Here is a 23,744-nt window from a genome sequence, read left to right as displayed (position 1 = left end):
GCCTGCCCTTTCAGGCTTCCTCCTGCCTGCAATAGGCTGACACAGGCACTGGGATCAAAAGACTGATTGTTTTTGAAAGGACAGAAAGATTATTTACACAAGTTTACTATGAAACAAACAGGTTGTTTGATAGCAGCTACAGCTGGTTTCTCAAACTTGGCAAAAAAACCCCAACTTTAAAAGCTTTCATGCAGGAGTGGGATGTCTAGGAATTTTCCCCTGCCCCTCCACCAGTAGTTTTTGTTTGTATTTAGATACAGGTTAAGAGAATAAAAAAGAAAATACATCTTAACTTCAGAAATATTCTTAACATTTCTCTGCCATTTGGTCCATCAAGTCTATTCAACTACTTAGTTTACAGGTAGGGGAGCTGCAGGGGCATTGGTACAGGGATGCTAGTGGGAGGAGGAAGATGATCCCAGAAAGACCAAACAGGCTGCTTCACCAGAGCATTCTCTGAGAAGAAAGCACTGGAGTCTCAGGAGCCAGCAGGTTTCACAACAACCTGATTCGCACTGACAGGCGGCTATACACGTATCATTTCAGCCTCTTCAGCAGCTCCCTCAAGCTCCTCCTCAAGAATCAAAATGCAGAAAGAAGACTGGGTCTGAAGTGTCAGACTGCAGATACTCTGTGATGGGGGAAAGTCTTTACATCTAAGTCCATCACTTATACACATTTCTTTAGCATGCCTTAATCGCTAGACCAATATTTCATAGCATTCAGTTACTTCAGACACCTCGGGTTTTTGCTTTGCTTCCTTCCTGCTTTACTGTGAGTTGGGAGGAACTGTCAAAAACCTACGGACATTTTTTGCCATGGCTTTAGCGAGCTACTCCAGCAAAGAGGCAGCGCTCTCAGGCACTGCCATACACTGACACCAAGCTGCAGGAGTCCACAGCACCCCGCGAGCTGAGAGGCACAACTGGTCTTATTCTGCCACAGCTTGTCACAAGGAGCACAGCAACACATGGATTACATTCAGTACATCCTGCTTATCACCAATAGTAAACTTGTTGCAGAGGATTGTACTTCCGAGAAAGAAAGAAAAAACAAAACTCCCCAAAAAACCCACCTTGCTCTGCTTTTTGCAACAGAAAAGCAACCTGAAGATGAGTATTCGCTTTACTGTTCTGTTGTACTCTTTTTCTTTTAAAATGAGACTAGGCTTGCAACTGGATCTCTTAACCGAGACAGGCATACAGATAGCACTGACTGGCCTACTTGAAGTGTGCTGTCACCCTTGCAATTAAATCCAAGTTTTCTTCCTCCTACCCAATAATCACAGGCACTACATTTCCCAAAAACTGAGCTCTACCCTATCCTTAAAATCTGCTAAAATTATTTACCAAGTTTCTTACCTTCCACTTCTTGAAGCATTCAGCACCCGGTTTGCACAACAGTTGTTCGAGCAAATGGCTTTGTGGAAGTTTCTTTCATCCGATTGATAGAACATCTAAAGGACAAGTAACTGTTGCCCAAATGCTTTGAGCAATTATTCCCAAAACATCCCATCCTTTTGTGCAATGCTATCCATATTGTCCCTGACAAACGCAAGCACCAGTTCTGCTCTGCAGAATTACTAGGAAAAAAAGCACAGTCTGAGCAAGCAGCTCAAAAGCAAGTCTTCCCAAGTGACCAAAGGTGAAGAAGTGAAACAAGGTCTCAGACTCACTCAGTAGCCCCCCCCAAATATGGGGAGCATGAAGCAGACACCGCCATAAACCATCACAGATGCTATTTTGAGCTTGGCTGCCTTCTCCAAAGTGACAACCCACAGGCAATCTTGGAGCGGAGGATTGCAGCAGCCAAGCTGTGAAACAACCAACCGACACATACCAGGATAGCAAGAGGTAAGCAGGTGTGAGGAGCACCCAAGCTCACTGAAGAAAATCAGCAAAGCCGTGAGTATCAGGGTCACGCAGACTGGCGATCTCCATTTCGTAACTAGCACAAACTTAACCCAAGCAACAGAGGTACAGTGACAAAGGCATTTGGCTTGCTCATAGCTATAAATATGCACATATTTGTTCTATTAAATGACACAAACACGTGTAAAAACATTATCCTCTAAGACAGTTGTAAAACAATGTATTTTTATAGGAAATACAATTCTACAAGCTAAAAAAGTTAACGGGAGGGAAAGGGGCCCAACTTGTAACCTGAAATGCAGCAGGTCTGATATCCCACCAAGCACGCACCTCACACAGCACTCTCGGACTTGGCCACTTCGCAGCTGCAAAATTAGCAACCTCTGGCCTACTTTCAGGCATGTTAGAGTCCAACTGTATTTACGCTGACAGAGACAAGCAAAGGTTGTGACGATTTATTGACGCAAGAGCTATTTCATGCTCCATGCCAGAAATTAATCAGTGGAGGAGGAGGAATTCTCTTTAAGCACCCGGTTAGAAAGCGCTTTGGTGAACTGCTAAAAACAAGTTGAAGTCTCGCACGACAAACATGATTTACAACAACACAGAACAAAATAAATTTTAAAAGGGCAGCTTCTACACAGCAGCCCTTTAGAAAGGCTTTGAAAATCACAAGCCAGTGCCTGAAAAGAACTATTATACGTACCTTTCCTCATGAAGAAGAAAACACATGGTAAGACTAATTCAGAGAGCTCCTAAACCTTTGTTAACACAAACCGATGCTACGTTTGTTCAGATCACCCTGCCTCAAATACGTCTGGGGGAGGTCAAGGCGGTGATTAAGGTATACTGACCCTGCAAGTTGGCTATAGCTGCTGCAATTCTTCATTCAAAGAAGCAAACCAGAGGCAAAAGTCCCATGACCTATTTGAAATAGCTACTGTACAGAGCTACAGTTTAAAAAAAAAAAAAAAAAAAAAAAAAAAAAAAAAAAGCAGCAAGATTCTTTAAGGCAGACTGAATGAACAGCATCACCCTTACCTGCCAAGAAGCCATCATGATAAACCTGTCAAAGAGTTACGAGCCTGCAGAACAGGCCTTCCACCTGCTGGAAAGAAAAAAAAAAAAAAGAAGAAGAAAAAAAAAGAAAAGAAAAAAAAAATCTAATGCCAATCAGATACTTGCTGCTGGCAGGGAACAGATGCCAAAGCCCTTCTTCTCAGTTTGTTAAGCTGTAAGAGAATCTCATGCCTTCTCCTGGCAAAGGTTGTATGAGACCAGTGGTACCCTATTTAGAAAAAAAGCAAGTACTTGGAAGTTTCAGAGATCTTTCCTAAAGTGACAAAAGTCAAAGATTCAATACCTTGGATGGACTATTGGAGTTTGGCGTGTGGGCTCTGGACTTTTTATTATTCTGGGTTATTTTTTGACCAGAGAAGAAACAGGGTATTAGGCTGGTCTAGTTCAGGCTTTTATGTCTTCTCACAAGAGCAGCTCAAGCATTTTATAGAACAGGAGCACATCAGTGCGAAAAAAGTTTAATGTTTCTTTTTATAGCCAGCATAAAACAAAGATCACAGTTAAAGGAAGGGGGGAAGTCTGTTTAACTAGAAAGTACAAGTTTTGAATGCTGAAGTAGAATAGCGAAAAAATTGTTCTCAGTGATTTATCTTAAAATCACCAAGCTTTAAGGGTTTCCTGCCTAAAGATGGTCAATTGATAAAAAAATACTGAAACCAACTTTATATAAGGGATAACAAAAACCCAAAACACCTTCCCTCTGATCTCCCAACAAATAAACCAACTGAAGGAGCATTACCCATCTCCAGCTGCACCCAACTTGGCTGACTGGACGTCTAAAGTGACCACACGTACAAATAACTGCATTGATCTTGGTCTATTGATTAGAAGGTGAAACCTGACAGCAAAGAGTCATTAGACAGTAGTTCATAGACAACAACATCTATTAAAAAAAAGTCAAAATACACAATAAGAGTACACTGCCAAGGGAGGCAGCAAGCCCCAAACCCTCTCGCCCCAAGGCTCATGCTCCTTGCTATTACACAAAGTCTGATGGGGCTACAGGACTGACTACAGCAGCCGCCTTTCAGGACAAAATGGTTACCTGAAGCCAAGGCTAGCAGTTCAAAGCTCACAAACCAGACCTCACTCCTATTACAATTTTCCCTGCAAAGCTATTTATGTGGTTTGGCAACATAACAGCTACAAACAAAATGAGTACATAGATTCTTGAATAGTGAAAGGGTCAGGATTGATTTTTTTAAAAAAAAAATTATTTCTTTGAAATCATCTGTCGTTTCCCCAACATCCTGATCCCAGCCCTACCACAGAGCACAGCTGTAGCACAGTGAGGGTTTCCAGTATTCCCCTCCACTGCAAGCAACTCTGCCTTGCCCATGGTTAGAAATTACTCCTGGAGGAGAAGGTGGTACTGGCAAAATGCTGCTTGCTCATCGTCAAGTCAGCAAGCATCAATACACAAAGGAAGACTTTTTTTTTTTTCAGTGCTGGGATTACTCACCCCTTGATACAACCGTAACAGTGCAAAACAAAACCGATGGAATGGTTTTATAGAACTTATCTCCACCAGCATCCCAGCACACAGCTCAGGTGCTTATAGCGAAGAGCTCAGATGTCACTACTCCACTCCTCAGTGGAAGGAAGCAGAACCTCAAAAACATTTATTTCAGCCACACGAGCTCTGAAGCAGACAGAGACAATGCAATGTTCCTCATGCAGCAAGGTCCAACTGTGCAGTTCCCTGCAAATGCCAAAATTTCAGCAGCTTCTAGAAGCAACTGGGCAGATGACAGAAACAGAAAAAGGACCAAGAAAGTAAAATTTAGCACGGCCAGTCCCCCCCAAAAAAATTGCAAGTCACAGATAGCTATAGGTTGAGAAGGTATATTGATGGCTGCTGCCACAATCTTATCTGCTTTTACCCTCCTTCCCAGGCATCCACAGCGAGATGTGGTCAGGATCCCAAGACCTGGTCTCCCCAAGGGCTAACCCTGCACAGCCATCCTTGCAGAATATACTCAGACTTCACAATTCATGCCTTCAAAATAAATCTGATGTTGCTACATCAAAGTTGAGCAGACCAGATACAAACAGTGGGAAGATTAAGTCTAGTCTGTGGATTCCCTGGCAAAGCCTGTGCTGCTGGGGTTCAAGGGAGAATTAACATTGCCCACTGAACCCTACACACATGCATGCGCTTCTGATAACTCAGAAGGATTGGTGCCACCAGTGGTACCTTCAAGCTGCGTTTCTCCATAGATGCTGGCTGACAGGTGGACAGGGGAAAGCCCTTCACAATCAGAAGGATGTGCTGTACCACCCTGTAGGAAAGTTAAATGACAACCAAAGCGAAGCAGCTTAGCAGCACTTTACAAACAGACTTAGCTCCAGAACTTGTGAATAAGAGTGTATTAACTAGCAAACATTCCTAATTATGGTCTTGATATACAGACTCTCCCCCTGGGCTGAAATCAGTGGGAATGGGAAGTCAGCGAGCCGGTAACCCATGGAGCCAGGTGAAGGCAGAGCGTGGCTGTGCTTTAAGGTTCATAAGCTGCAACAGCAGCTTTCCAGGGTATTGCTGGATCTGGTCTAGTTCTGAAGGGCTTTTAACATACTACTCATCTGGTTTTCTAAGCATTACAAAAATTAAACTTGAATCGTGCTTGAAATTCAAGACAAATCCCTAAATTGTTGCAGTCAGCACACATTTCTTTTGTCTGCAAGAACATATTAAATAATCTTCATCTAGTTCGGTTTTAAAGAGATCACAGGGAGACAGGATCTGAAAAAAGCCCACGAGTATTTTCCTATATGCAATTCAGCATTCAAAAGGTGCAACATTTAATATTAGCTTCATCCTTTTGAAAGGTTAAAAATTTACTTCAACATTTCAGCACATCACTATCAAGCATCATTTAGCCAACCATGACAGTAGTTCCCAGAGGGAACACCAAGAGCTGTTGAGTATTTTCAAAACAGCCAAGGGCACTGCAGGTAAAGTATCTGATTTTCCACTCAGTGATGAAACAACAGTATTTTGATTTTGGATCTAGAAACAAACCATTTAAAAGATCTGCTGATATACTAAATTCAGTTTTCTTAACGGAAGAATGAATTGTATGCCCTGTTTCTCAGTAGTGAGCACGTCAAAGCTGCTAACAGAGATTCACCTTGCTATTTTCTTCTTGCAGGGAAGTCACTGGAGCCATGGCCCCTGCCCCAGCCAGCCTCTAGCTCTCAAGCACCAATGGACAAGGGAAAGAAAAGCAAGTACCACAATTCAAGAAATCAGGAAAAACAAAACAAAACAAAACAAGAGAAAGGATAGGAATAGAAAAGATGACTGTACCGCACTGAATAAATGGCCACAGAGTCTCCATTTGGCCAGATTAAAAAAAAAAACATAGTGGTAGCTGCAGTTTTACTCTGAAACACGGCTGCAGAGAGGGTTAAACTCTGCTCATTTTACCTCAGTCATTGTGCAACACCACCAGTTCATTAGTTAGATCAATTATTTGAGATCTAACCCCACTGAGCATCTTTGAAGTTCCTATGTGTAAATTCATGGAAACTAGAAAACAGCCATATAAAGCTACCATAAAATCCACGCAGAGTTGTATTGCATAGGTGTTACCTATGAATAAGACCATTCGTGTTTATTTGCAATAACAGATTTCTGCCATCACAGCCTGGCCAAGAAAGATATTCCCTGCTTTACCCAGAGTTTTGACCACTTCACTTGGTAACTCAAACCTTGCAGGTGTCAGTGCATTTTACAAGCCTGCCTTTGCTTAACAGCTGTAATAGAAAAGAACAAAGGGTGAGGGGGATATTCATGGTATATAGCAACCTATGGGGGAAAGGGACTTGTCAAGCCTTTACTGAAGGATCAGAGTAACATATCCACAATTTTTCCTTCTCCAGTCAGGTACTCCATGTTCAGTCACTCCTGTCTATTTCCTGACTGTAAAGTCAGTTTCTAAAGAGGCTAAGAGATAAAAAAAAAAATATACAAAATCTACATGAAAATAAACATCATTGCAACTGTTTCTCTCCAATGCAACAATGTAAAAACTTAAAAAAAAAAAACCACACAACAACAACAAACCAACCAAAAGCTTTCAGCCAATACCTTTCAGAAACAAGGCAATATTTTTTTTCTTTTGCAGTGAAAGTAAGCAGTACCTGTCAAAGCACAGGTAGCCAGACAGCCCAATTTCTAGGCTTAAAGGATGAAAAATGCCATGTATGGCTAATATCCATCTGAGAATAAGTGGATTTTCTGCCCCTGCTCTGGAATCACTTTCAGAATCAGTGGGATGACAAATGATTCCTTCAACATCAGCTCTGTCCTAATTGATCTGACCACATCAAAGGCACACAAACAAGCCTCATCAGTGCGAGAGCCTGGTGCAAAGATGACAAGTTGAATAATTCAAAATAAACACTGAGAATATACTTGTTACAGTCCAGTAACAAGTTTGATTTGGGGAAATATACATGAGATGATACAAGTCAAACTGAGGTTGACCAAAAGTGAGTAACAAAAATGTAGTAACCATAGAGAGAAAGGTTTCTTTCCTTTCCAAGTGATAAGCAAGCTCCATCTTAAACATTATCATCTGACTTTAAAAGTACAGTCTTTTTTATATCCTTTTCCTACCCTGTACCTTTCAAAATAATTCAGAGTTCTCTGCCTCTCATCATAAGTACCTGCTTCTCATCTTTGCACTGCAGGATACATCACAGGCTAAAAAACTTACTTTAGAAACAGGCTTTTAAAGAATTCCAAACTGTAAGAACTGCATTTAAAGAAAAAGTAGAAATGAGAGGAATGTACTTAGCAGGGACGCTGACCTAGAAGGAACTTCAACTTGGGGTTCAACTTGAAGAACAAAACAATTCTTCTCTTTTGAGGGTACAATAAAAACCCTGTACAGAAAGTGTCAACCATTTGATGCTCCAGAAAGTGAAAAGTTCACAGGTTTCCTGGTAGCAGCCTTCAAACTTTCAAGGTCCTCAAAATGATAACTGTTTTTCTTAGAGGAAATCCAGGACAGGCTCAGCTTACCCATACATAAGAATGAGAATGCAGGTGGAGTAGGTATTCTGTCATGGGCTGAAGAAAGAAAAGTAAATGGACACGTGCCCAGTTTCCATCTGCAAGGGGTTTCGGCTCTTCTAACCAAAGCTTCTTACTGTCAGATCTTGTTGCCGAGTTTACTTCTCAACCAACCTCAAGGTCCCCCCAAATCTGAGGGACAAGACTACTCAGGGCAAGAGCTGCAAGGCACAGCAGTAGCTCTTGCTGCTGAGCTCCTACTCCACATGCTCAACGCTTACTGTACTGCTGTAAAGGGCAGGTGGCAGCATCCTTTCAAAGGAGCTCGTTCCCTCTGCTGGGCCTGCCAAACCGCTGCACTTTTCCCCAAAACTTCAGCTTCCCATGAAGCACACATGTGGCAGTGTTGGAAGAGGACAGGTCTCCAGAAATATTTATTTCCAGACAGAGAAAAGCAAGCATTAGAGATAATGAGGTTCTACCTGTATTCACTGCTAGTAGTATTTTACTTGTCCTTGTAAACAGGAGCCTGAATACCCAGTCTAGAATAATCCAGCTGCAATGAACCGGAGCACCAGACAGGTAGGGGGAAGCAGGGATACACCATGTACGGATGTTCTTCCAGACAACAGCCACCAAGTATCAGTTGTGCCCCAGCCCTGCTAAAGGATGACTGGAATTTACTCCTCTAGTCCTTATGTTTATTGAAAGAATGATCTTGCCCCCAGATAACTTACAGAAACAGACTCATTACTGCCAGAAAGTAGGTCAGTGTCATTTAAAGCCCGTTTGAAATGCATCTCCACAGAAACTTCTTAATCTTTAAAAAGAGAACACATAAAATATTTATTGGATGGTGCAAGATGTTTGAGAGGCTAACAGGGAAAGCTTTTATGTATACTGCATGAAATGGCTTTCCATGCCTCATTGAGCCATGGCGTACGAAGGGAGAGTGGCTTCTTGCACTCGGCAGATAAAACACCATACAAAAGTACTTATCAATTGAGCAAATCACCGCACATGACTTGCTAACTCATTCTGCCAGTGCTGTGTGATCATGAAGCTTTCTGCTTTCTCTAGTATCTCCTCTCAGTCTTAATGATCCTGCTGCAGATTTTTCCATATCAGATAGGCAGCTCATTCTTAAACTTCAATATTCCTAATTATCAAACATTCAGCATTTCAAAATGTAAATGAAATTTGCATCTCCGCAAGAGTAGCTCTGAAGAAAGAATATAGCATTTGCATTCAGACTGGTTAATTCCTGTAAGATAACATTTCATAAACAAAATGCTTCATTGAACATGGAGATTTTCAGCTTTTACAAAGGAAAGTGAACTTTAAACAAATACAAATCAGTTGAGTGATTAACTTTAAGTGTTTTGTTTTTTTAAACTAATCTTTATGTATAACTAGTATCAGCAGAACAATCTTTACTGATTAAAGAACCAAATGATAGTGAACTCAAGCCACTGAAAATTACGGGGGGAGGTAGACAGCGACCGCAAGAAATCATTTAAGGTCAATAAGGGGGGTGGGGGGGTTGGGGGGGACGACACAATATGAGACCAAACCGAAAACCAGGAAAAAACCCCCCACACACACTCGTAGCCCAGTCAGCCTGGGGAAGATGAGCAGCAGCAGTACCACAGGTTATGTAAGGTAAATTTCAATTGTGGGCAACTTAACAGTTTAAGAAGTGAAATTAAACACGCTTTCCCCTGCCTCCCCCCGCAAGCTTTATCATAATCCTAAATGTTATCTTAATTAGCCTAATTTTCTTAATTATACTTTGCAGCAACTTGATCTTTTATAGCACAATTTCAGCAATTTTTTTCAGCTTTGTTCCAGCGCTGGAAGAAGCAGTGACTCGCCTGCCAAAAGCCAAAGGGCACATGATGCCTCTGAGCTTTGTCTTAACTAGGTCCACCACCGCAGGGGAAAGCCTGTCCTCCTGCCAGCCCACGCCCCAGTTTCAGCCCCTTTCCCCCCTCCCTCACCCTGCCCAGCAGTGCCACCCAAAGCCATTCCCATTCCTGCCCAGGAACCCACCAAGTCTACCAACACCCGAAGGGAGCTGGTCATTCTCCACAGCAGCGGGCACCACACGGTGACGAGCACAGGGTGCTTGTGGCAAGAGGGGCACCAGCAGCCCACTTGCTTCTCCCACTCCTCATGCTTCCGTGTGGCAAGTTAAGTTCACAAGAGCTACTGGTCTTCACCCAAAGCTCAAGTAGCAGACTGTGGAGAGAGCCTTTGGCTCAGAAAACAAAATTGAAGGTCTTTGCCCTACGTCTAGGGCTCAAGACATAGATTTACCCTTCTCCCGCCTGGGTATTCTTACTTCTCCAAAAGTTATTTCTTACTCTCTAAGAAAGCTTACCCAAAACATTACAAAAGAAATAGCAGTGATGATGGACAAAAATACTTTTCTTGGAGAACTTAAAAGTCTTCTTTATTTTTTCACCTTGTTCAGTGAGAAGCCTTCTGTACCCAAAAATTCACACAAGAGAGCTTTGCAGAGTGGAAGGAAAAAAAAAAAAATACCCAACCCACTTCCATTCATCTACACTGCAACAATTTTATGGCACTGTTCCTAAAACATCCCATTAGTGATAGGTTTCGAGAAGATTAGAGAAGAAAGCTCATATCCATTGAAGCAAGGTTTAATAGGCTCTTGAGTTAAGCCAGAGCCTTCCCTTAAACAATGCACATCATTAGTAATAATTACCTGTAGCTGTATAATCAAAATAGCTATCATAACTGACATGAGAAGTCCAGATGTCATCTTTGGCAAGGTTTTGAAAATATGTCTACCAATTATTATAAAACTGACTCTAAAAGAGAAACAAGCAGTAAGAATACCACAATGTAAGCCAGGGGTAAAAAGCCATGGTGATACGCTAGAATTTCAACTCAACACTTGGAAATACCACCAAAATAAGAACCTAACACCTAGAAAGGGCACAGGGAGAATTTCTCAACAGCATTTTGTGAGAAGTAACTTTCACAGAACCACAGAATGATCAGGGTCGGAAGGGACCTCTGGAGATCATCTAGTCCAATGCCCTGCTAAAGAAGGTTCTGCTAGAACAAGTTGCACAGGATCATGTCCAGGTGGGTTTTGAATGCCTCCAGAGAAGGAGACCCTACAGCCTCTCTGGGCAGCCTGTGCCAGGGCTCTGCCACCCTCAAGGTAAAGAATTTTTTTCTTCGTATTCAGATGGAACTTCTTGTGTTACAGTTTGTGCCTGTTGCCCCTTGCCCTGTTGCTTGGCACTACTGAAAAGAGCCTGGCCCCATCCTCTTGACTCTCACCCCTAAGGTATTTGTAGATACTGGTAAGATCCCTCTCAGCCTTCTCTTCTTCAGGCTAAACAGGCCCAGTTCTCCCAGCCTTGCCTCACAAAGAGGGATGCTCTAGTACCCTCACCATCTTCGCTGCCCTCCACTGGGCCCTCCCAGTAGTTCCCTGTCTCTCATGAACTGGCGAGCCCAGAACTGGACACAGTACTCCAGATGCAGCCTCACCTGAATTTGAGGAAGTTGATACCATTTGAAAATATTTTCATACAAAGCACCATCCATACACCATCTACCATACTACAGAACACCATCCATAAAAAAAATAGCACCACAAGATCGTTTCTTCCACTTTTTCAGTTGTACAAAAGTTCTTCAACCTTTAAATGATCTTTAAGTGAACCAGCTGATGATAGGCATCGAGTTTCTATCACGTCTTTCATTTCAAGTATTACTATCTATAGCAGGTTTAAGTGTATTTCTAAATAATAGAACTGCAATAGTTTCTTTACATCTGAAATGGCTAACTACCAGAGCAGACAATATTTTCCCTTATTAGTAGTCTTATTTTCTACAAAACACACAGTAATCGCAACTTTAATTCTTACTGAGCCATCCCCACACCTCACCTAAGGTCTCATGCGACAAGAAGGTTTAAGAACAGCAGCACAGGGGAACACACGTATGTCCAAAGCCTCCAGCTGAGCTGCCACTCCCCTGGGTTTTGGTTAGACCAACCTCCTCTGCAACAGCCACTCTAGACACAGTTTTAGAAAATGTAGGTTCAAATCAATTTTTAGGTTTACAGAAACACTTCTTACATGAGGAGCTTCTCTGTTCTTTTCATCAGCCCTTTTTACGTGTGACTCCCTGCTACACCATCAGCACAGAACTTGAGCAAAAGAAGCAGAACCAGTAAAAACAGGCAAGACCAAAAAAAATAGAAAAGCCCATAAAAAAAGGGCGGGTAGCAGATGAATTAAAGGAAAATATGTTAAGTCAGCAGCAGGCTTTCAATACTCCTGCATCAACAGAACAGCCAAACTAAGAAGGACATTCCTCATTCCCAAGTATCTGGAGAGCTACTCATTATTAGTAAAGCAATATCAAGTTATATTTGTTTGTTGGTTTTTGAATATAGGTATATATTTAACCTATCCCACCACAATGAGAAAAAAAGCAGGTGGCTATTAGCTCCTCAGTATCACTCGTATTTGAGACAGGGAAGTATTCAAATAGCAACTATCCACTTATTTGAAGAACAGTTCTTTGAAAAACATGACATTGCAAGAAGTGTGTCACAGGTGGATACCTATATGCACTCTACTCCTCTGAATATAGTTTCTCAACTCGCCATAGTACCAGAAGCAAGTTTCAAAATCTAAAAGACTGCTTACATTATGAAAGTAGAAGCCAGATTTTTTTTTTTTTTGGTAATACCGATAACATTGGATACTCCTTTTAGTTCCTACACAAGGATCAGATTTTCTATGCTGCTGCTTGTAAACTCCAGCATCCCTATTCACTGCAGCAGTTTCTTGTTCCCAGCCTCAGAAACGCAAATGGGCTGTTACAAGTAATTCTGAAGCAAATATGAAATTCTTTCCCCTCAAATACACAGTTCTGTTAGTCACAGGAGCTCTTCATTGGCTTTTAACACTTCAGTCTTATTTGACTGTTAAACCAAAACTGATTAAACTGAAGTCACAAAAGTAATCTCTCCTCAAAGGCATAGTTAAGTAAGTACTTTCACGTGCCTTGTCGTTGTTGGATTACTTCCTTCCCAGCCTTCTCTCTACCATAAACTGAAATAGTCAAAGCAAGCATTTCAGAGCACAATTAAAATTCCTCTTCCAAAGCACAAGTTCACAAAGTTCTGCCTAACACAGTTAAACACAAACGTATGAGACAACTTTAAGATAGAAATCAGGTAACTGAGTATCTATAGATCCTCTTGACAGACAGAAACGTGCAATTTTGTAGGGGTGAATCCTATGTCTTAAATTGCAAGGCACATTAGGGATAATCCCCCAGACAACAATGAGATGGATCAATTGACTCTTGTTCCAGCAAAACTATACTTTCCTACTACAAAGCACTTTAAAAGTCAGATTTTCTCAAATATCAATAAAGACACACCAGCAGAACCATGACCATTCCTTGGAGGTACACTACATGCCGTTAAGATCTATCAGCATAAATTTAACAAATTTAATATCTGGTTACCATCTCTAGAAAATACCTCCAACTGTCAGTGATACGTACTGCAACAATGACAAACCTAAAATGGCAAGATTTCCTTGTAACTGGTAACAGCAACACAATTTTCCACCTTCACACAGAGGCTCTGCTTTAAACAAAGCAGCAGTACAGGGAGAGGGACTGGATTATCATTTCAACACAATAAAAAGTCTGTTCGTGTAACAAACACATGGTGTTTCGCTGCCGTAACTAGATTTGAAGCGGTTTTGCCCTTACCTGGATGGCTTTGGGAGCTCATTGCTAGTAACGTCTAGTCCTCTGGAGAAAGGATTTGAGACAGATCAGTTTCCACGCAAGTAACAGCAGCTCTAAAGAGCTCCAATGCTTCACCAATACATAGAAATTGGAAGTGGGGATTAAATCATGGCCACCTTATAAAATCCAGGGCACAGTGACATGCTGAGTTGTATAGGAAGTAATCCAACAGGGTGGCAGAATATCTTCTAATGGCTTTCAAAATGGGAACCTGCAATTAAAGAAAAAGATGTCTACATTAGAGAATTACGATTTACAATCATTTAAATTAAACATTATATAACATATTTATCCCCAGAAGAAAAGATTAAACTAGGGCACTATTTTAGGCATTCAAGGTTGCAGAGACAGTAACTTTCAGTTACTGATGTAATTTTGATTAATAACCATAAAAATGCAGGCTAATATTTAACATTACTTAAAAAATTAAAAAAACTTTTCAACTACACATTCAAGTCTTAAAAACCCAAACTTGTGTGTTAATTCTCATTCTCCAACAGCACCATATGAAGCCACTTCAGTCCAACAGCTTCCATATTTTAAAAGCCATATGTATGAGTGGTAACTGTACTTCATGCATCTGTTCCCCAAAGAAGTCTAAAGAAAAATTCCTCAGTGCCAAGAAGTGGTCTTGGAGCAGGAAGGAAAAAAACCCACACAATCAATTCCACTCCCACTCGACCCGAGCCTCCAGCAGATTATTAAGAAGCAACTTCATACTGCCCCAGGAGAAAAAAAAAAAAAAATCCACTGTTCCCAATTATTTTTAAGCTGAATATTAGATGGAAGAAGAGAGGAAAAAACCCACTGAGTTAGCAACCTACTGTACCCTTGCCCCCCACCCCAAAATAAAAATATAAAAGCAGGAGACACCCTAGGTTATAGAAACCCCCACAGATGGTTATGGCTAATGCAACCAGCAATAATTATACCAAAAGAACCTGGTGCAAGGTGTCCTGAGATTCACTTTTTGGGGTTGGGGGGTGGGTGTGTGGCACTATACCAAGTGGCATCTAGTTTTTCTAAACAGCCACGTTTTACAGGCAGGGTGTATCGGGGAGATTGCCGTTTTAACATACGTAGAGAGGCCTGCCGCTGACACATGCTACCAGCAAAAGCTACTGAAATGGATTAAACAAAATTGTGTCCTTTATGCAAAGTATTTCACAACCACAGGTTACTTCCCTTCTTTGCATTGAAAAAGTCATCAGCATTGAGGCTCCCAACAGATAACCTCTCCTGGATACCCAGGAGGACGTTCTAACAGACAGCTGGCACCCAGAGGAGTCCCTCGCTGCCCTGACAAGGCACTTCTGCCCTCAGGGCTTGGCTGGCCAGAACGGTTTATAACCAGCACTCCCTAACCCACTTCAGACATGAAGTCAGCGTGCTGGCAGAAGCCGACTAGTTAACCCATCGAAATTAATCCAGCTGACTCCGCTCAAAGCAGAGGAGGGAGCGCTCACCCCAAACTGCTCCACCAGCAGATCTGAGGGTGTGGTGACCTCCAGCAAAGAGGCAGCAATATCGCTTGGGCGGGGGATGATTACAATAGTAACTACTACTGCTGCTTGCACAACGAGCATCTGTACGCAGTCTACCTGTGCCAGTACACTTCAAGCAGTCCCACCTCTTCTCAGAAGAGTTCTCACCATGCTCACATATCCGTGTTCCTTTCCAACAAGGCAGCAAAACCAGGTCTAAGACTTGACTTGAACACCACCACGATTGCTTATGGTGGGCCCTGCTTTATAATGGTACTTCCCTGGTGTGCAGGACAATGCCCAAGCAGACGCCGTTGAGCAGAGGCCTTCCTTGCTGTATTTCACTGACAGGCCTCCTTCATCGGCTGCTTCTCTCCACCCCAAGCATCTCGGCATTACAACTCTCCAAGTTCCTCTGCCCATCCTGCATTTTTAGAGACCTGGAACACTCCTTCATGTTACGCATCACATGTTACATGTCAAATTCAAGAGAAAATTACTGAAGTGTCATTTCTAATCCCTGCAGATCTCTGCCATCCCAAACGTTCATCTTCCAGCTCCATTAATTTGCACATCCTGTTTAGACCAAGCATTAGCAAAAATATTAACACCTTTTATTTCCAATAAAAACCGCAGGTAATGTTACAGCATAAGCAAATCTCAGCTGTAGACAAGAAGGATTTGGAACAGAGTTAACAGATTTCTGTCTACTCATTTTAACAGTGCAAGAAGGAAATATGGTGCATGAACAGTGAGAAGATGTGTACGCATTTCCCAACAAAACTGCACTGAAACAGTGGCAGCAAATCCACTTACCAACACTACTGGTTTACCTAGTCCCACTTCTTCACCCAAAGGTCTATCTAAATTCAGTCAGACATGAGACACACCCAAAATATGAAGCTTCTGCATGATTTAGTAATACCAGTGGCTGGCCAGAGCAGAGATCACAAAGTAACCATGATCAGATGGAAAAGGTATGGATTTAGTTCACTTTTTTTTTTTTTTTTAATGTTTACTCAGCTTTCTGGAAGAAATGCAGGAAAGTACAAGCAAAATGGACTTTTCCAGAATACAGATAGCAGTCCTTTCCCAACTCATCCCACCACCAAACTCTAGTTTTCAGTTACCACTTGTACTGATCTCAATGCAGTCCAATGAGACATTTCCAAAGCAGTCAAAAGTTGTTGTCAGGCCCCTATCTGCAACAATTCTTACATAAATTTGTCATTTTGCCACTATCTCACAAAAACACTTCTCAAACTGGGAGAAGCAAAATGCTGTCTACCCCTTTGTCTAAGATATTTGGAGCCCCATAGGATTTTCCAAACAAATGCTCTCCTTTTACAGTTGGACTCGATGATCTTAAGGATCTCTTCCAACCTAAATGATTCTATGATTTTAAAAACAACGACGACGAGAAACAAAAAGAACAAAAATCCCAAAACAACACAAAACACCTAAAACCACAACAAACCCAAAACTAAACAAACAAACAAAAAAAAAAAAAAAAAAAAAAACCACGAAAAAAACCACCACACACACCAAAAATCAGAGCTTGCTTTACTTCTACTCCACTGCCTTCCAGGACAAGAGCGATCCCATCTGGCCTGCACATCTCAGCCAGAAGAACAGCAAGTCCACCCCACACATCCAGCAGCACGTTCCTTGCAAACTCTTCAGGCACCAGCAAGGACTGGGTCATGGCCGGGATGAGCAGCTTAGGCAGCCTGCCCACTACTAACCCAGACACACGCCGTATGTGATAGGGATGAGTACGTGTTTGTTTATAGCAGCACGATCCTCTTGTGAGTAACTCCACAACCAACTATTTTGGCCAGACGTGTGTCTCACCTTTCTTTTTTGGGGGGGAGCGGGATCACGGGCACAGCAGGCTTCATGCACACATGCTCAGGTCAGACTCACTGGGCTCCAGGGTGCAGAATGAGATGGACAACTGCTGCCAGGGGAGGATCGTGCTTAGCCTGCCTGCCGTCTCCAAGCGAGCCCCGGGGTTGCCGGCCGGTTAGGTGAATTTTCTTGGCAGACAACAATCGGTGGCATACTGCCTGTGCCAGCTTTGGCACTTCACATGGAGTACAGCCCCAGGCACAGAGTGCAGGGCAGCCAAAGTGTCCACACAGGACTGTGGATGGCACTGCACATTTCAGACGACGGTGCAGAAAGTCCAAGCAGAACCGTAGGCTAAGACAAGCAAGTGTGTAGAACACTCTTATATTACACGGTGTAGCAAACAGAACCGGTATGATCAAGCTTCCTGCCTCGCAGGAGAATTGTTCAGGGTCTGGTACCTGCTGCTTTTTTTTAAGAAGTCTGGAATAGGAGCACAAAGAGCAAATTAATGCCTATTTATTTCAGCCTACTTCTACCAGGGTATGCCCAAGAGCACGTGCTCCATAAAACCATGCCAGCTGGTGCATCTGCTGCTCGATCCTCATCACATCTCTGGTTCAGAAGTTAGCCACAGCTTGAGTGTGTGGTCACCTCCTTGTCACCAGCTGATAACGAGCCTCTATACCTGCAGTCACCATACAGTAAGAGACACACTGAGGGGCTGCAGCCTCAGCAAAAGCCCCTTATTTCTCAGTTGGTTTGGTGCCTTAACCCTCCCTTACTATGCACTTTCCCTAGATTAAGGGGACTATTGGCCATTTTAGCTCTTCTTGTATTTATCTTCTACCAGTAAGTACATCACACAAAACGCTCAGTCCCCAGCAGTATGGCAGGCAGACCTTCCAGCAGTTATGTCAGGGAAGGAATGTGTCTGCTTAAAACACTTTCATGAGACTTCGGCTGTTTCTTCCAGAAGCTGCAAAGAAAACAGTGGCAAATTTGTCAACAGGCTGGGCCACCACACATGGCGACACAGGAATAACGCCTATAGGGAAAAAGCACATGGCTCTAAATACAAAACCATTAAACAGCGTTCTAAACCAGAAGGTCCCTCACCTTCTTCTTCTCTAACTGCATGACCAGGCTTGCCCCCCAAAACCACAGACAATAGCTCCACAACTCGGTTCTACACTATTCCTTCCACTTTCTAAGGCTTTCTAAGATCCCTTTTTCCCCACTGGGCATCTAAGCAACCACTAAGACAGAACTGCACGTGAACTAGGAAATGTAAGTAATCCAACAGTTCTCCAACTCTGCTTCCATACACTTTGCAGCTACTGAAACCTTTTAAAAAAAACAAAAATAAAACAGCAACTAACAGGAATCTTACAGTTCTGCCATACAAATATTTTGACGGTATGAATGTTCACCCTCCTCTTCCTAGCCCGTTCCAGATGTGCCTCTCTACTAGTCACAAGTACAGATGTGCAGTAACCAGTAATTAAAGTTATGATAGAGCTTTATTTACAAAGCTCTATTTTTCAGAGCCTAAATTGCTATGGTACTTCAGCCAAGATAAAAATCTTGGCCTAAGGGTGAAGTTTCAAGATTGTTTTAAGCCAAGTCAGCCTGGTTGCTTCAGGATACCCAGCTATCGATGACCTTGCTTCATCTACCGGCCCTCTCAGACGCATACCATCAACACTACAACCAGCTGACAAGATCACTTTAAAACCTCAGTTCAACAAACCCAACTGCTCGCTGACTCAACGCATCAAAACATGGTGTAAGTCATACACCTACTATACCCATCGCCTGTGCTCTGAAGGTTACTTCTAGGTCCAGAGAAAGCTGCTTTGCCTTTCAGACCCCTAAAATGTTAAAAACTCTGCAGAAGACACTGCATTTTAGCAGGACAAGGAAGCCAGCTCCGTGAAGACAACAGCAAAAAGGATGCTAGAACACCTTTCATATCCTGGCACTTCTTTAGCAGCACTCCAACACCACGGAATTTGGTCTCCAAAAGCCATGGAAACACCCATGTTCCAAAAAGCATCGTCACCAATCCTTCTGCCTGACACGGCAGATTAAATACCAGTAACACTTATTTTTTCCCCAAAAAAAAATAGTCAACCATTATTAGATTCCTTCCCGCATTAACAGGAAAATAGTATCGTTAAATGCCACATGCTCCATGTAAGATAATGACAACATCATCTTGATGCTTGCTTGAATTCCTACTCATAACACACAGCCTGCCAACAACACAACGCTGCAGCATGCATGTGCTTTGCACAGACTCACAGAGCTAATGAGAGGCAGTGCCTCTGTTGGAGATTATTGATTAAAGCTTTCCTTTGACAACAGATCCTGAACTTTACCCAGAGAAAAGAAAAAAAGCTGCCTTTGCTTTTCAGGGGTTGTTTATAAAATACTGCCAATATAGGATCTATAGATGAAAGGAGGAGGGGACAAGGAAGAGGCATATAGCTGTTTGAAAACAATAATAACTTACTGTGACCACAAAATGATTCACTGCATCTTTATTTAGAGCAGAGGCAGTGTGAAACAGTCTCCCAGGCTGATTCTTCTCTCTAAGGACCACGTCTCCAGAGCTACCACTTTGCAAGATGACAAAAAAAAGTAGCGGTAGTCCTGAGGACCCACAGAACCCTTTGACAACATCACTTCAACTCCTGCTTTTCAAGCAAAATACAGCTTTACTGAATCTGTCCCGGGAGACCAAGTTTCACAAGCAATGCCCACTTACAGAAGTGCTGGTTTTCTACAGTTTCAAAGATACTCAAACAGACCTCCCCCAGAAAACATATTTCCAAGCCTCAAACAAGATCAGACGTCCTCTCAAACAGTTTTAAGTCTCCGAAGACAGTTTCTGTCTTTAAACACATACTGCAGGAATAACAGGCTGCACTGTAAAATATACCATCAGCTTAATGCTCAGCTGTGGACAGAAGAGAAACTAGAATACCATGACAGTAATAGAAAATAAAAACGGAACAGCAAATTTGCTGCCATATTAGCCCAGTTCCTCCAAAGTCATGAATATTTTTTGCAGATCTGGATACTACCCCTCCATTTCCAAATTCACAGTGTAAGAGTTTCAAAAGGACAAGAAAAAGAAAGGGAAAGGCATGGCACAAATTTCTCATACAGGTGAAGCAGGTAAATCTTCAGCCAAGACAGAGGTGACTTAAGGATATTACAGTGATGCAGAATCATGATTAAAACAGAGAAGTCATCAATCACTCTGCTTTCCACCTATTTCCTTCAGAGCAAAAAGTTTTTCCCATTTGTTTTCTGGGAGAGAGGTTGGGTGGACACAGAAGGGAGAGAAGGTATCAGAAAAGAAACTTCAGGTGGCAAGCTGAAGCAGAGAGCATTGCATGCCACTTCTTAGCTGCACTAAGAAACTCTGCCCTGGGGTGCTGGAAAAAGCTAAAGTCTTCCTGAATTCCAAAGCAAATGGATAAACTTCTTAGACAAGAGGACAAACACCAAGTGCTTCTGCACATGGCCAGGAAACCCATGAGACAAGTCACTAGCTCACAGGAGAGTGTTTCAGAGAAATGTCACCGTTTGCATGTCCTGTTGTGAAACACCTCCCAAGGTACTTTGTGTTGGATGCTGCTGGAGAATGTGGCAATCAAGTACCTTTAAAGACGAATGCCCACCTACACACCAACCTACCATCACCAAATCAACTCAACTCTGCTTTGTCCTACACTGATGTGACAGTCCCATCTTGCAAAATACAAAGTTTACTCCATATAACTTTTTTATATTGCACTGAAATCGCATACCAAACTCTTTAATTAGTTTCCACAAAAGTGGTGAGTACACCTGCAATCATTAAGTGAAAGAAAACACTCAAGTGAACTGGCAGGTGGGAGTATGTAAACTGCACCCCGGTATCTTCAAAGAGCAGAGAGCAAAATCAGAGTACCTGAAGCCTTCATTACAGTTATAACTGTGTAACTAACAATTAAACAGGAAACCCAACCTAATACAGCTGTTATCAAATAGCTTCTCACCGATAGTACACTAGGTACATACATGTCACAGTCAGTACAGACCCAGGCTGACCAGTCTAGCCCTTATTACTAAGGCATCCCATCTTTGCCAAACTCATTGTTTTCATACTTTTACCTTGCAGCAGCAAAACCAGAGATACCTACCTTTAAGATCAAAAGCTCGACACAATAAACCAGATGTACTAACCATTTAAAAAATACAGAAGCATTACCCAGTACTTCAAGGAATTAAAACACGGTACATTTGTTTAGCAAATGCTGACATTTCAATGCCAGCCATTACAAGTGCTATTCTCATATGACAGCCTAAAGTAGAAAAAATACCGTGTTCCTACCTCTCCCTTAAACCTCCACTTTCAAATACACCCTATGAAGATTTATTGCTTATATGCTCACACTAAACATTTTAACTTTGTGACAGGTTTTGTATGGTATAATGTTCAGGAAAAGATTCAATCTCTAACCATATTTGTCCTAAGTGTTAAATTACAGTATATGTGCATTAAGACTTCAAGAATAACCAACACCTACTCTGTATTTACACAGTTCTTTCAGAGAAGGCTATAATACATTGCTAGACAGTCCCTGGCAGTTGCTTTTGGAGCAATCCTGCTATTATTTCAGGCAGTGGCTTGTTAAGCAATCCTTTGCAATATAAGCAGGGCTATGCATGTACCGAAGTCACCATCAGACATTAAAGGAAAGCAAAATTAACAGTCACCGCAAATGGCAAGACTCTATTAACTAATTGTGAGCTACTTTATTAACACGGAACTAATCCACAGCTATTCAAGGGTAGCAAACCTATACAGAATTAATTAATCTAATTATGGGTAACAGAAATGCTCAATAAAAATAATCAAGAAAAAAATTGCTTTCTACAGTTTCACACCCTTTTGCTTCTTATTGTCAAGAAACACTCCACTACTAATGTCCATGGCACACAGATTCTTCAAGGCTGCCTTGCTCAGGCTCTTTTCAGTTGCGTTTCAAAGTGAAGTCAGCTGCTCAGACTGATCTCTGGTAGCAGCCCTTGCACTTCAGTTATGTAAATCCAAATGCTAAGACACCAGCCCAAACTGAAAACACAGGGGACACTGATGTTTCAGTAGAAGTGAAGACCTCTTCACCCATTTCAACGTTAAGTCAACACATACCTGCCACTATTAGAACTTGCCCCTAGCAAAAGTCTGCAAGTTTTCCTCACTAAGCTTTAAAGCAAGGACTGCTTGGAAGAACATGCTTTTTACGTATTCTGCACAAAATTCCTCATGGTCCCATCTACAGACACTTCTGCAAATCACGACCTTGATCAACAGTTACAGCTGCTTTGAAAGTTGAAGGTGCCTCCACGTCCAAGAAAAACCTCAGATCTTCCGGTGGACACCATGAAACCCCAGAACTTTTTATGGCCCTTCTCCTTCATTGCTAGGAGTACACAAGAGCATTAACATTATTTCTAGTTCCACAGATTTCACACCAATAGCAATACTATTGGAGGATCTGCTGATACCTCCTCTGTTTTTAGACCTCAACTAGCACTGCCATCAAAGCAGCATTGCAAGTATCTCAAATACTCGTAGAGGCAAAAAAACAAGGCTTTGGGAATAACCAAGTGAACGATGAGTGGACCTAAATACTCCAATGCATAATCCAAGACTGAACAAAAAGTCATCTTTAGGAACCCCAGCAATTGTAGAAATACCTCAGGTTCACCCTGTGGACACTCCAACATGAAGTGGTCAACAGCTTGAAAAAAATTTTTAGTCAAGCAAGAATACAGCTCTTCTATAAGAGCTGCAGATTCAGAAATGCAAGTGACTGTGTGTAAAACCTGGGAATATGTAGATCTGCGGGATTACAGAGCCCTCCTTGACTAGCAAGACTCTGGCAGAGGGTCTGAAAGAGCAGGATGCTTCTGAGCTCGATCCAGTTTCTCAGCAAGAGCAGCAAGAACAAGCAGTCTCACAGATGGATCCGCGTGGGAGGGAGAAAGGATAAAAGTCTGCCTCGGGAGCCTGTTCCAGCTGCTCTGAAGCCTTGGAGGAGTTGGTACAAATTGGACAGTTACCTATAAAAATCTACCGTCTTCGCTTTTTCTAAAGCCCTCTTCTTCCCTCATCCCGTGTTTTATCTCCATCCTAGTATTTCTGCCTCTGAAAGCAGTCAAATCGGAGAGCTGAAAGCAGCACTTGACAGAAGGGAAATTAATACTGTGAGTTTGCGGACAACATCCGTCTCATTTCTTCATTCCTTCCTTGCAGATCACCCTAGCTACAGTAATTCAGACGCACAGAAATCAAAACTCCTTTTAAATACTTGACTGAAAGTGATAAAAAAAATGTTATATACTTTTTAATTAAAATCCCCCAACGATGTTTTCAGTGCCAGGAAGAGTTTGTGTGACCAGCAGACAGCAAGCTCGTCTCATGGACTGAAGCATTCCCGTGCAAACTCCAGAACAGCTGAAGCTTCCTATTGATGCCTGTGATCTGAACACAACACTGACAACATATTAAGTTCCCCCCTAATTCATGCGAATTAAAGTTTCAGCAAC

At 42.1% G+C, this 23,744-nt stretch overlaps 1 protein-coding gene across 5 annotated transcripts in view; it reads right to left on the bottom strand.

Annotated features, from left to right (window-relative positions):
- The window catches only part of HDAC4 (histone deacetylase 4), a 270,456-nt gene that overhangs the window by 228,469 nt on the left and 18,243 nt on the right, over positions 1-23,744 (bottom strand). For all 5 annotated transcript variants that reach the window (XM_080400678.1, XM_080400686.1, XM_080400685.1 and 2 more), the window contains one exon: positions 13,759-14,008. In XM_080400678.1, coding sequence (XP_080256804.1) covers positions 13,759-13,780 — 22 coding nt within the window. In that variant the 5' untranslated portion in view covers positions 13,781-14,008. The remainder of the gene's footprint in view (positions 1-13,758; positions 14,009-23,744) is intronic.

This window comes from Falco punctatus (genome assembly GCF_963210335.1).
Source record: "Falco punctatus genome assembly, chromosome: 8".
NCBI classification, from domain to species: Eukaryota; Metazoa; Chordata; class Aves; order Falconiformes; family Falconidae; genus Falco; species Falco punctatus.
Note: the sequence above shows the minus strand (reverse complement) of the source record. Positions and strands in the feature narration are given on the sequence as shown.